The following is a 15,174-nucleotide window of genomic DNA, read 5'->3' as shown; positions in this document are numbered from 1 at the left end:
CAGTATGGTTTCTCGTATGGGAGTTTGTTCACTGTTGTGTGATCCATGAGTGTTACCGTGCAAATTGTCCATAACTATTTTCATTACATTTCATCAAAGAAGTTACATATAAATAATTTCGTTGTTAAAAATAGAAAATAATTAAACGTACTCTAATTTAAACCAAAATTAAAATGAATGATACTTAAAATTTATGGTCTTAATCTATGGTAAGGGACATTTAGTGAAACACTCACCGAAGATAGAGAGCGGGGGATCTGTGAATATTTTGTTAACCGACAATGACAATATAAACAAATCACATGTTTATTTTCCCAAGGGGGAAAAAAATGTTTGTTCACACTTAAATGAGAGGAACGACATTCAGATATGCATACAGCTTAATCTACGTCTGGAGGAAGAATTAACAAAGTAACGTGAATAAAGTGTGGGAAAGTTACTGTACATTATGGAGACGCTAAAGAAGAGTTCAGAAAGTGAAGCCCATGGTGAGGGAGGACTGCACAGGGAGATTCCAAGAAAGGTAGTGAATTGTCAGTAGTGATGGGTTCAAGCCGTTCATTTGTGCGAGTCGACTCATGAGCGCTCGCTCACTGAGAAGAGTCGTTCAAATGAGTCGTTCAAAAGAGTCGCCAAGCTTATTTTTCTCGAAACACATGCCTGAAGAGGGGGAAGGGGGTAGGAGGTGTTGAAGCAGATGATTGTATTTAAGTAAACGTACACAACGTACGTCCTTCAAGATTAATAAATTGTATTGCATTTTTGTGTATATGTGTGTGCGTGTAGCCTACTAGATGGCCAAGATTCTGAAGTAATCGACATTTGATCTTGCCACAGAAGTTCCCGGGTTCTAGTCCCGGTCTGGTCAAGGATATTCTTTACGAGTGTCCCTTCATCTGTATCATCACGCATCATCCTCATCGTCGCGATTACTTAAAATTTGAAGAAAAGCGGCATAAAATAAGAAAAATACAAATACGATTCTGTGTGTGTATGGATATACATATATGTGTAAACAGTAAACACACACACACACAAACAAAATTTATTGCACATACTTGTTTTCATTACTCTGCCTCATGAGTGAGATTTTCTATATTTGTATCTTGTTTCAGTTTACATTTCATGCTGCGGATAATGCAAATTATGCAGTACGATAGCATACACAGAAATGCTATATAATTATATCAACCTTTTATTAGTAATAACGTGCATTTACATATTCTTCCTTTTTTTCATTCGATCACTGGTTTTAATATCGCAACAAATGTGAGAAAGCGAGTCAACAAAATGCACTCCAGATCTGCGCTGCGACACATCATCGCTCGTTCACGACTCTTGAAACAGCACGAAGAGTCACAGCACAGTCCCACGACTCTTTCCCCATCATTCGTTCACGACTCTCGAGACGGCACGAAGAGTCATTAAGCACCTTAACGACTCGCTCGCCTTAGCGACTCTTCTGCTCACTCATCGTTCACGACTCTCGAGACGGCACGAAGAGTCGTGGAGCACCTTAACGACTCGCTCGCCTTAGCGACTCTTCTGCTCACTCATCGTTCGCTCGCGAGTCGCGAGCTCTCTTACACAAGGCGCGGCGGCGGCAGTCTCGCCAGCAGACTGGATCTACAGTTTAAAGTAGGATCCACCCGCTCGCTCTCCGCGGATGGCTAACAGCTGTGTTTAAGAAATATATATCGCTCTTGAACATTATCCATGTCCATCCCATATCCATAGCTTTTTGTTGTTCTACAGTCATTCAATATAAGTTTCTGCCAATATGATAATGTATGATCGAATTTCTATAAAGCGGGCCAAATTATACGTATGTATTTTTTTTAATGTTGCTTTCTACTAGTAAAACACCTTAACACGTAGGCTCACCGCAGATGGCCAACAGCTGTTTATATCACTCGTGAACATGACCCATGTCCATCTTACGTAGTTGTTCCTAATTCTGCAGTCATTCAATAAAAGTTTTTTTGCAGTATCATGTACTATGAGATTTATGATTAAACTTCTATATTTATTCTTTAATGCTGTTTTCATTAGTAAAATATTTACACGTTAATGTTAATGAAATATTTCACGTCATATGAAAACGATTTTGTCAGACAATGTTTAAAGTCCACTTTTATGCTCCAATAGGCTAATCGGGTCTCCCCGATGGCGTAGTGATAACGTCGCCGGTAATCAAGGGGTACCGTGTTCAATACAAAGTGGAGGTTCGGATCCTCCTTTAAACTGTAGGTCCAGTCCCGACTATCCTATCTGCACATAAAGGCTAATCGGAATATTGTAATCAAGAGGTCTGTGCCTAACACCTTCTCAAAATTTTTACAAGACTCCCCTAATATTTTTTACTAACATTTAATTTCTTGTAATTTTAGCGCTAATGGTTTGGCCGAACTTGAAACTACAGGACAAATTTGTTGGCTGTTCTTCGCTGCCCGTCCTGGGCTGAGGTTGCGCGCTCTCTCTCTGCAAACAACACTCGCGAGTCGCGAGCTCGCGAGTCGACTCTTTCCTTCGTTCAAAGAGTCGCTAAGGTGTGCCACGACTCTTTGAACGAAGGAAAGAGTCGACTCGCGAGCATGCTCCTTCCCCTCTCATCGTACACGGCACGTTTCAGCCAGCTTTACGGGAAAAGGAACAGAGAGGACCCCCCCCCCTCCCTCTCCTCTCCAGTCCCCATTTGCTGCCCGCAGAATCGACTTGCTTTCTTTCAAAAATTCCGGCCGCCAGGCGAGTATACACTTGCGCATGCGCCTTCCTCGCAAAATTCGTGGAAAGGAGAGGGAATAATGGAATAATAGTTGCTTGGCGGGCGGAGGAGTCGTGGCACACATACGACTCTTTGAACGTGTCGTTCAATTCTGGTGAACGAGTCGTTCACCGCTCACAAGAGAGAGTCGTTACTTTTGAACGACTCGTTCACGAACGACCCATCACTAATTGTCAGTCACTAATTGTAAGTGATATCACAGTGGTTAAAGTTGTCTAGACTCTAGTTTACGTCCTTCTTGCCCATTCATTCTTGCTCGTTTACGTCTTTCTTGCACACTTACGCAAATCATTTTCTGTAGTGTTGTTGATGTTCGGGAATATAGTTTTGATCCATTTTAATGCGAATGCATGTGGTTTTCTACGAAAATCTATTTCCGATGCGCTATTGCTGCTGCCGCCATGATGTTGTCCGTATATGCTAAATTGAACGAAAGGAGTGCTAATAGAACCTAACCTAACAGGCCTAACCTAACCTAGTAGGCATACTTCGTCCCCGTGGTGGTTCGTGGGCTATCGTGATTTTTTGGGCTAACATCAATGGTTTTTGGGGCTACCCGTGGATGGTTTGTGGGAAATAAGGAACAGCCGTAAGTACTTGTTAATGTAAGAAATAGACATTATTTTCGTTATAAATTCATTATTTCACCTAAAGAAATGTTCCGCAATGCAGAAGAGGGTAACATTATCGTATGGTCAAAACGGATTCCTTGAAATTTCCTTCAAATTTACAGGAGAAAGTACTTACGGAAATCATTTTCTTCAGCGTTTTGGAAGTTCCTGAATGTAAATTTGATCCATTTTAATGTGAATGCGTGTTGTTTTCTGCGAAAATCTCTGTCCGACACGCTGTTTCTCCTCACGCCATTTGCTTTTTGCATGAGAGTGCAATGTTCCGTGTGTTAAGACGATGCAACCCCGTAGCCAGTGTTTCAGCCTCGCAGTGTTTTCACTAGAACCACCTGTCGAGTTCGGAACAAGCCATTTTTTCCGAATGGGTGTCACTTATCGCACAATATTGTAGCAACATTGTGTTCAACGTCACAGGAGAGAGGTTTTTTTATAATTTTTCTTTGTATTTATGCTAATGGAACCTAACCTAACAGGCCTAACCTAACCACGTAGGCATTCCTCGTCTCACGTGTGACGTCTGACGTCAATATTCAAGGTTGGAAGGAAGAGAATTACGAAAGAAAGATGGTTCCGACCCGAATGGGTGTCACTTATCGCACAACACTGTAGCAACATTGTGTTCTGACGTCAAAGAAAAGTTTTTTTTTCATGTTAGGCAATACAAGCTAACGCGTCTATTAGCGAAAATAATAATTTTTCTTTGTATCTATGCTAATGGAACCTAACCCAACAGGCCTAACCTAACCACGTAGGCATTCCTCGTCTGTCGGCAATATTCAAGGTTGCAAGAGTGTTGTGCGTAAAGGAAGAGCATTAATAAATTGCGAAAGAAACATGGTTCCGACCCGAATGGGTGTCACTTATCGCACAACACTCTAGCAACATTGTGTTCTGACGTCACAGGAGAGACCTTTTTCATGTTAGGCAATTCAAAGGTAACGCGTCTCTTAGCGAAAATATTATTTTTTCTTTGTATTTATGCTAATGGAACCTAACCTAACGGGCCTAACCTAACCACGTAGGCATTCCTCGTCTGACGTCAATATTCAAGGTTGCAAGAGTGTTGTGCGTAAAGGAAGAGCATTAACGAATTGCGAAAGAAAGATGGTTCCGAATTGCTGTGTATGGACAATGAACGTGGTAAATCGCAAGCTTATTTTACAAGTTCTACACGTAAATGCGACGTATTAGCATAATTTCAAATAGAGGCACGAAAGTAGATATTTTCCGGTGAACGAGGTTGCACCACTGCATAAATCGACAAAACACTCTCAGAACGCCCTCTAAACCAGTATGCTATCACGGCCATAATGTGTTACAGATTCGAAACAACAAGTAACAGTAAGTACTCGTAAATAGAGAAAATAAACATTATCTTAGTTAGAAATCCATTATTTCGCCTTAAGAAATGTTCCGCAACACGTTAGCAATGTAAAGAAGTCCGAAATATATGATTCGTAGGTGTTTTGACCATACGATAATAGTACCGTACCCTTATTTCACCCCTAAATATGTGCTTCATCATCGAAAAATGGGTACTACTTTACTATACTGGAGACACCTATCAATGATTTATTTCGCAGTTTTTTTAAATTGCTAACGTACTATTCTGCATTGCGGAACATTTCTTTAGGTGAAATAATGAATTTCTAACGAAAATAATGTATATTTATTACATTAACGAGTACTTACAGTTGTTCCTTATTTCCCACAAACCATCCACGGGCAGCCCCAAAAACCATTGACGTTAGCCCAAAAATTCACGATAGCCCTACGAATCATCACGGGGACGAGGTATGCCTACTAGGCTAGGTTAGGCCTGTTAGGTTAGGTTCTATTAGCACTCCTTTCATTCAATTTAGCATATACGGACAATACGAGAGCGTATTGTGCTCTCGTGCGGCAGCAGCAATAGCACGTCGGGAATAGATTTTCGTAGAAAACCACATGCTTTCGCATTAAAATGGATCAAAACTACATTCCTGAACATCAACAACACTACAGAAAATGATTTGCGTAAGCACTTTCTCCTGTAAATTTGAAGAAATCTTTCTCCGCTATAGTAAAGTGTTACCGAAAAATGTCCTCAGTACGTTCAATCACGCATATCCGGACAACATCGGTTTTTCTCGATTTTCTCCTCCATGAAATTATTCCTCGCCTTGGGATTTACTTCGTTGAATTCCATATAAAATAACCTTTCCAACGATAATGACACGTATTCCTTAGGAAAAGGACGTAAACTAGAGTCTTACCTTAAGGTTTATAGATCGTAAAGTGTTAGTGGTACCAGTTGTATAAGCCGAGACACATTAAACTCGTTTATTTTCAAATAAAAATCATTTCTACTTACCTCATATGCATACCGGAACATTTTTCAAGCTGGGGATCACTTTTTTTCCATGAAAAAGCGTTATTATTAACATTATAATAATTTATTGGTCATTGCTAATTCGGCGGGCAAATCTTGACTCACGTTGTCTATCGTCAGATGATGTGCAGTGTTTCTAAACTTATGAACCGATAAATGCCGCACAAACTATTCACAAAAGGTTTTTAAGCGAAAATTGAGGCTAGACTCTACTTTACGTCCTTATCTGCATGGTGATTGCTTCTTTGCGTTCGCGGTGCGCGATCGTGGTGTGGCACCTGGCATCTCTTCGGGTAAGTACCTTTTTCTTTTTACACTTTCTGTTCATGATAGCCCCACTATCCATTCACTGGGTCGAGGTATGCCTACGAGGTTAGGTTAGGCCTGTTAGGTTAGGTTCCATTAGCACTCATTTCACCCCTAAATATGTGCTTCATCATCTAAAAAATTCCTCAGTACGTTCAATTACGCATATCTGGACAACATCGGTTTATCTCGATTTACTCCTTCAGCAAATATTTCCTCGCCTTGGGATTTACATTGTTGAATTCCTTATAAAATAAGCTTTCCAACGATATATGACACGTATTCCTTAGGAAAAGGACGTAAACTAGAGTCTTACCTTAAATAAAAAAAAAAACCTCTCACACGTCATCTTGTAAAACTACCGCGTGGTTGCTACACTGACAGGGGGTTACATAATCGAACGCACAGAACATTTGATTCACGTAGTAGACGGTAATGGTGGCATGAGCTATCATACAGGGTCCGGCGGAATGAATAGCCTGATTTGAGTCACGTAGTACAGCGTCGCTGTTGCGCTTGCGCAACGATGTGTGTGTGCGCTGCATTGAGGAAGGACTGCCATTCGTAAGTATGGCCTTGTGGAGTTCGCAACATCGAGCATTCGCCGTTGAGGCGTATTTAAAAAAGAACGAGTCTCCAATCACCTTGCAGCGACTCTTTCGTCGCCATTTCCAGGTGGGCCGACATCAGAACGTCCCGGATCATAGGACAATTGTACGGTGGGCTCAACAATTCAGGACTACTGCATCGTGTGCAAGAAAGAAAAGCCCGGGGCAACCAGAGACACAACGGATCCAGGGGCGAGTGGAGGAGGCCCGTCAAGCACTGATCCGAAGTCTTCGGCGTTCTGCTGCCAGACATGCCTTGGCGCTAGGAATGTCAGATCGTTCCGTGCAGCGCATCATCCATGAAGACCTCCACTTCCACCCCTACAAAATGCAGGTCGCACAGAAACTAACCGAACAAGATAAACATGCCCGACGAACATTTGCGTTGCGTTGCTTGGAACTTTTAGCAGCCGAGCCGCAGATGCGAAACAACATACTGATGTTGGATGAGGCTCATTTTGATCTGCACGGTGGTGTCAATAAACAGAATTACAGATACTGGACGCCATTTAATCCTCGTTGGCTGCATGAGCAACACCTGCACAGTGAACGTGTGACGGTGTGGTGCGGTGTGGCATCGTTTGGCATCATCGGTCCATATTTTTTTGAGGATCTTCATGGACGTGCGGTAACGGTTAATAGCGATCGCTATGTCCAAATGTCACATGACTTTCTCCTTCCAAGGGTGAACAACGACATATGGTTCCAACAGGACGGAGCAAGAGCTCACATGGCCCGCCAGTCCATGACTGTCTTGCGGCATCATTTTCCTCGTCGATTGATTTCCCGAGTTGGGGGCATTCATTGGCCATCACGGTTGCCCGATTTGTCTGACTTCTTCTTGTGGGGCTACCTGAAAAGTCAAGTGTACGCTACACGTCCTCATACCGTGGCTGAACTGAAGGCAAGGATACGTACAGCTGTGGAGGCGATCCCATTGGACATGCTGGAGCGGGCGATGCGAGCTTTCGTTCACCGCCTGGAAGAATGTGCTGAACGTGATGGCGACCATCTGTCGGGCGTTATCTTCAAAACCAAGTAAAATGCCATATATGGTATGTAATGGCATCTATTATTCTTTGTTTTCAATGTGTGTTTCAATAAATTATTCGATTTGTTTCGATGTTCTGTCCTTTTTATATCCTACTATTCATTCTGCCAGACCCTGTACAAAGGAGATGCATGAATGACGAAAAATACCTTACTTACAGGCCAAATAAGTTGCACGATTCGAAAAAATAATTTCCCCGGCTTCAGAAAGTCCTCAAGAATGCAATTCCGTAAGTACTTTCTCGTCTTTTCTCCTGTAAATTTGAAGAAATCCGTCTCCGACTTATACAATCGTTACCGTGGTAGTTTTTAATCGCAGAATCATTAATCACATCAGAAATGTGAGTTACATCACCTGTAAATTTTGGCTACTGAAGTGTGTTTTTGGTTTTTAATGAATAGAGGTAATTGGAAAAACAATGGCATTTTAAACAAACCAGTGTATGTACTCAAGAATACATGGTAAATATGCGATAACGCCCGGACATCTTTCACTCATTTATTCCCTTAATTTTTCCACTGGTACCTACTTTGCCTTGCGGGACATTCTTTGAGGTGAAGTTATGCCTTTTTCCATAAAATAGTGTCAACTTTTCATATTACGATTGATTATTTGTCTTACTTGTTCCTCTTCTGTAATAGACAATATGGCGTACACTCGTCACGGATCATCACGCGTCGTGCTTGTGTTTTGTTGATTTTGAGTGGGTATGCAGTGTTTCAACCTTCACCGAAAAATACCTAATTTTGTGTTTATTATGTCATCACAAACCATTGACAGATAGTCCCAAGAACCATTCACGATAGCCCCAAAAAACATTTACGATAGCAACATGGACCATTTCCGGCAGGGTTAGGTTAGGCTGGGTTGGGTTAGGTAAGCATAGCTAAAAAAAAAATTCTCGTAAGAAAAAGGCACATTTGGGAACTGCAGAGATCGCGTGACTTTCAACGCTCTGTCCATCTGCACACACACACAATGGAAACAAGGGCATAATGTGGCAGGCAATGCCAATTTCTTACGGGAAAAGTGATTAATTCTTGTTCGGCAGTATTCAAAAACAAAGTTTTTACTTTCTGTGAAACAAAATACCTCCAAGAACGTCCAGAATGCTAAAGAAACTCATTTCAGTAAGTACTTTCTCCTGTAAATTTGAAGAAATCCGTCCTGGCGATATCGCATATTTACCCAATACATTTTTGAAGTGACCTTTATTTCGTATTTCTAAAAGGTTATTAAAAAAATTGCTTTGCTGTCTGCCATACATTTTTCATTTTCGACTACCAATAATGAGGGTGGTATTGGGTGATCAGAGCAGGAGGGTTGGTTTTGGGTTCCATGGTACGGGTGTGAGACGTTGCTCTGGTTATTTGTTTGTTGATGAGGGTGGAGGGGTAGCCCCGGTTGATTAGGGCTTGGTGCAGGCATAGGTTGTAGTTTTGGCTGGATGAGGGGATGAGCTGAGTCGTTGGCCTCTAAGGACTAAGGAGAATGGTACGGCTTTTTTGGTGTGGAAGGGGTGAGAGCTGGAGTAGTGAAGATACATATCAGCCATGAGTGCAACTACTCCTACTGGCCTGAACAAGGCCACCCAGTAACTTCCCCACCTCAACCCTAACCCTCACCCCAACCCATCCCACCTAATCTTCACCAATCCCACCTTGCCCCACGACACAGTTTTCGATGAGTCTGGTGACAGAACTGTTTTTTCCGTACTACCTCTTCTTCAATCAAGACTTGGAAACTCTGCAGGTCTCCAACTTCCGGTTCTATTCATTTTCCTTCCACTGAAGATGCAGCGCTAGAGTCTGCGAAAATTCGAATTTCTTCCACTGTCTGGCGATTGTTTCCTTTCTCCTTCTTTGCTTTATATACATTTATATATATTGTGTATATACGCAATCCAAGCACTTATTTTATTTTTGTCTCTCTCTCTCTCTCTGTATAGACACAGTGGACTCTTTAATTCTAACTTGCATAATTGGAATTACTGGGTAATTCAAACAGATGTTTGAAACCATCTTTAATATGTGATGTTTTCTTAATTTTAATTTTGGATAATTCAAACTTTTTTCGTGTACCCTTGAAGTTCGAATTGAAAGAAGTCCATGGTGTATATGTAATTAAATTCACTTACAAGTGATTATTGGGTGTGCATGTACATGTTATAATCTGGTGTAGGCTGTGAAATATGCCAAAAAGTAGTTGCAAGAATTGAAAGTCATGAAAAAAAAGGAAGTAAAGTAAAGTGTTCCCCTGATGTTTGCACCACACCATGAAGGCATATAGGGGGTGTGGAGTTAGCGCCCCACACTTTCTTGTTCACGGCCGAAGGTGGGGTTGATGTGATCAGCAGCCAGGAGTTCCCCCCCCCCCCAGAGTTTCTTCCAGGTACCCATTTTATATGATGCTGGGTGGGTGCCGGAGACACTTGATCATGAAAGTAAGGATTTTTTTTTACTTTGTTTTGTTTGCTATCACATTCAATAATTTTGCAAAACAGAAATACAGATGAGATTTTCAACAAATATGTAAAATGTTTGAATTTTCTATCACTAGAAAATAACTGTGCTTTCTTGGAGTCACAACTATGTTGAATATATCAACAGAACTTGAAGTAGGACAGAGAGGCATGAAAAACATTGTTACTTCTTTCAATGAACTTTTTGATCAGTAACAAGTCTTATTCTTAGAATTCTTAAAATAAATATTGAAGGAAAATTGAAAAAAAATGTTATCAGGCACAACTGAGTGGAAGTCGGTATAATTTATTGAGTCTGTGTTTTAAGTCCACTTTATGCACATTAAGGTTAATCCGGACTAGACCTACAGTTTAAAGGGGGATCCGAACCACTATGTGCCTCCTCCAGGAATCAAACTCAGTACCCCTTGATTACAAGGCACTACCACTGTGCCATCGAGGAGGGTGGACGTCAGTATAAAAATAACTGAAAAGACAAAGGAAGTGAATATTTCATCATCTTTCTCTACCCATTATGCCATTATAGTGTCAAGAGATGCCTCAACACAGTATTTTCATTCTCCTCTATTCTTGGCCATCTTCTTTATCTCTTGAAATGTCTTCCCTATTTTTCTTTCTATTTCTTCCACCATATCCTCATATGTCTTCCTTGGTCTGCCCTTCCTTCTGGTTACATGGCCAGACTATTTCATCTGTCTTTTGAAGACATGGTTTTCAATTGATGTTTGCTCCAGCTCTTCCCTTATCCTTTTGTTTGTTACTCTGTCTCGTCCAGCATTTCATTTCTACAGTTGCTATCGTACTAAGTTTCTTTCCTTTCATTGGCCAGCTCTCACTTCCATACTATAGTATTGATTCTGTTACTGATTTATATATTTGTAGTTTAGCCTTCGTAAATATTTCTCGTTTTCCAAATATTGTCTGGTTAAATTGATAGTATGCATTATTTGCTATACAGATAATTTGAGTCTTCTGGTTCTTTTTTCCCATCCAAGGTATTCACAGCTTGGGACCTGCTCAAGTTGTTTTCCATTACAGTTTATGTTTAGGTTTCCTACTTGACCTTCTGTTCTGCTCATCTTCATTAGTTTGCTCTTACTTTCATTAACCACTATCTAGAGTTGTAAAACAGCCGGCTTTTTTGAATGGACAGTTTTTCTCTCGATAAAAGTCCGGCCTGTTTTTTTTTTTAAAAAAATATGGAATTTTTCGGTTTTTTGGCTTTTTACCAATTACAGCTAACCTATTTCACTTGAAGTTACTGTTATGAGTTTACAGGTTTGTTGTGACACATTTTACAACTACCTAAGAATATTTGCATGATGTAGCAGCCAAGAGACAGATATTGGCCAATCCCAGTGGACACATATTGTATAGTGGTTCAGATACAATTTTAACCCTAGCTTACAGAGGGCGGAGGGGGAGGGGACTTGCAGACCCACTACATCTACTTTTCAGATTTTTCAACTGTTTGAAAATATACATTGTTCCCTAGGATGTTCCCAATATTTCTGTATTACTTTTGTTCATAAGAAATATAAATGTGATGTAAATAGGAGGCAAAATGCACTTGCTGGGCTTTCAGGCGCCATCTTTAAATGCGTCTCATTCGAGACACTCATGCCGGTGACAGTGTACAATTAGTTGGTAATGATGGTAATTAATGTAATTATTATATTTAATAAATTGCACCTCTACAAGTATAACTAACTAACTAACTCCCTAGCCTTCTTAAACCCGAAGGTTCATGGCTGCAGCAACACAGGCCTTCCATCTTTCCCTATCTTGAGCAAGTTCTATATACTACAAATATACAAATGTAAAAATAATAAAAATTATTATGGGTTTTGTGAGTTTTGGTGAATGATAAAACATATGGGAGACACTCATGCAATAATTGGTTATTGCTTTTTATTAATGAAAGTAATTTTTATAATTAGTATAATTAATAAATAACTGCACATATATAATCAGCAGAGGAAGCATTGATTCAATCATAAAATTGTTTCTTGAATTCTAGTGATAAAACAAAGTGTGGGCCTGTGAGTCGCCCCCTGATATGCAAGTTTCTTGTACAGCACAGGTAAGCTAGGATTAAAACTAAATGTGTAGTCCTGATGAGCACATCTGACCACTTTACCATTGCCTGTGGAAAAACGTGTAATAGGGGGTGGGGGGAATGGATAATGGCCACACTGAAACAGGTGTTAAAGGTGGTGTTATGGCTGTTGGTATGGATGGCAACTGTGAAATCGGAGTTTTGGGTGGAGGAACGGTGATTATTGATCCATAGGTTAAAGGGGGTGGAGATTTCGCCCAGGTAGAAGTTGCCGCAGATTTGACTGATGATGGTGTAAATCAGGTTGGATGAGTGGCAGGTGCCCTTCGGGTGAAGGGCAAACTCACCTGCGGCTGTGGGGATCAGGAGGGTGGGGGAGGTGATGAGTATGGGGCAGGTCTTGCACCAGGAATTGTTGCACGTGTGAGCTGGGGGGAGTTGTGTGGACAGGGTGGGAGTGTTTTGGACCAAGATGTTCTTGAGGTTGGAGGGGGGGGGTGATGGAAAACGACTCTAGGTTTATCCCGAAAGATGTCCCTGGTGTCAGGATCACTGTGCAGAAGTGGGAGGATCGAGTGGAGGGTATGTCTGATTTTCATAATGTGGGGGTGGTATTGGGTGATCAGAGCTGGGGGTGTGGTTTTGGGTCGTTTGGTGCAGTTGTGGGAGGGGTAACCATGGTTGGTTAGGGCTTGGTGCAGGCATAGGTTGTAGTTTTGGCAGGATGAGGGGGATCATGCAATAAAGATTAGTATCAGCATGTCCCTTCTCGTATTTACTTACACAATTACCATTACATTGCCATGTTTTACTTGTTACTGTTTTTGTTTACGTTTTCCTACCATTCTTATTTCTGCTCATTTCTCCGTTATCGTTCAAAATCAGACCCATGTTCATATGAACTTTTTTGCTTAGAATCACCCATACTACCATTTCCCAAAGTATTGCCACTTCCTCCTGGAACACCCTGTATATATAATGCGATTACGTAAGTATATTAAACTATTGATAATATAGACAACAGTGAAAGAAAACTACACGAAAATTCACGTCAATGCTCTAGAAGGAATTCTAAGCCAAAGGTCCACCAGAGCCTTAACATAGGATTTCCAATAAGTGAAGACTGAAATTGAAGAACGCTCATTATAAAGAGTCTCCATAATGTTATGACTGTCATGAAATATGAATAATCGCAACAGAGGCTTGCGACAGATGTTGATAAAATCGAGGAATGAGCAAATGGTAACATAATGTGCTCACCGCCTTGTTTCAAGCATGCAGACTGTATCATTTTATTTGGAAATTATACCTTGTATAACACCATTAAGCCTTGTTTCCATGATTATGAAAAACTAAATATGCTGACCAGGGCAGTAATTTATTTTATTAAAAACATAAACTAAATGTAACATTTCAACCTTCTAGCAGAGTCTTCTTCAGACTGTGTATCAAGTACAAATGTAACAAGATACAAAGACAGGGCATTATACAGTATATACACAAACATTACTCCCTCCACACTATTAGAAAGTTGTTTGGAACTTTCTAGCAGGTGGCTTTCACTTGTCAACTGTACTTTCACCTAAAAGGCTAAACATAATTACTTCCATATAGAATGTGGTTGGACTTTTAACTCACGCTCTTTTTCCTTCATTTTTCTCCCTTCTCCTCTCCTCTTTCTCTCTTGTCCTTTCCACTCTTTCTAACACCTTCTTCCATTCTTTGTTTAACTTCAGTTTCCCATTCCAGTTCATTGTGTCTTCTTCACCTTTCATCTCTATTTCCTTGGACCCCTTCCATTTTCTCACTAGTATTCTCTTCTCCCTTCCTATCTGCTTAGCCTCATCCCACTCTATGTCATGTCCTGTTTCTCTCGTGTGTTTAAATATTGCATTTCTCTCACTCTTAAGTCGTACATCATCCCTATGTTGTTTCAACCTGTCTTTCAGCCTCTTTTTCGTTTCTCCTATGTACACACTCTGAGATTCTTTACATTTCACTTCGTACATAATCCCTTCCTTTCCTCTTCTCTGTTTTCCTTTTTCTTGTTTGCATTCTTTGCAGGTGGCTGCGGTGTCTCAGTTGGTAACGCATCTGACTACCATGCTAAAGGTCTCGGGATCGATCCCCGAACTTATCTAACGTTGGAAGCGGCCCCGGTGCCCACCCAGCGTCGAATAACATGGGTACCTGGGGGAAACCCTGGGGAGTAAAGGTGGTCAGGGGCGTGATGCTGTCACATCACCCTCACGAAGTGAAATGTAAAGAATGTCAGAGTGTGTACAACCACATTCTATATGGAAGTAATTATGTTTAGCCTTTTAGGTGAAAGTACAGTTGACAAGTGAAAGCCACCTGCTAGAAAGTTCCAAACAACTTTCTAATAGTGTGGAGGAAGTAATGTTTGTGTATATATAATGCCCTGTTTTTGTGTCTTGTTACATTTGTACTTGATACAGAGTCTGAAGAAGACCCTGCTAGAAGGTTGAAACATTACATTTAGTTTATGTTTTTAATAAAATAAATTACTGCCTTGGTCAGCATATTTAGTTTTTCATTATACCTTGGCATGTAGGGTAGTTTCCATTCCATTCCGTCACATAATATGTGAGCAAGACCCGTAGTAAAAACAAATTAATGATTGTGGCTCTTGCAATAAAATGAATAATGTCATTTAAACTAAAATTAATTCAGAATAAAACTAACAGAGGAATCAACTCCTTATTAAGAACTAATTCCACACTTATGTCAAGTGCTGAGCTGTATAAGATAATATTTGGTCTAGGAATTAATTTGTGCGCCTGGACAAGAGATGGTGTAACGAGCGTATCGTCCCACAGTTCTGTGTATCCACACATGCGTTGAAAACTCCTGTCAGCG

The 15,174-nt window shown here is 40.7% G+C and overlaps 1 protein-coding gene across 1 annotated transcript in view; it reads left to right on the top strand.

The window, feature by feature from the left end:
• Positions 1-271: 271 nt before the first annotated feature.
• LOC145990453 (uncharacterized) overlaps positions 272-15,174 on the top strand; it is a 94,103-nt gene continuing 79,200 nt past the window's right edge. The window contains exon 1 of the mRNA XM_083126146.1: positions 272-523. Within this exon, the coding sequence (XP_082982272.1) occupies positions 449-523 (75 nt within the window). The 5' untranslated portion in view covers positions 272-448. The remainder of the gene's footprint in view (positions 524-15,174) is intronic.

This window comes from Lepisma saccharinum, chromosome 7 (genome assembly GCF_977018435.1).
Source record: "Lepisma saccharinum chromosome 7, izLepSacc3.1, whole genome shotgun sequence".
NCBI classification, from domain to species: Eukaryota; Metazoa; Arthropoda; class Insecta; order Zygentoma; family Lepismatidae; genus Lepisma; species Lepisma saccharinum.
The sequence above is the reverse complement of the archived record's forward strand: the minus strand, read 5'-3'. Positions and strand labels throughout refer to the sequence as shown.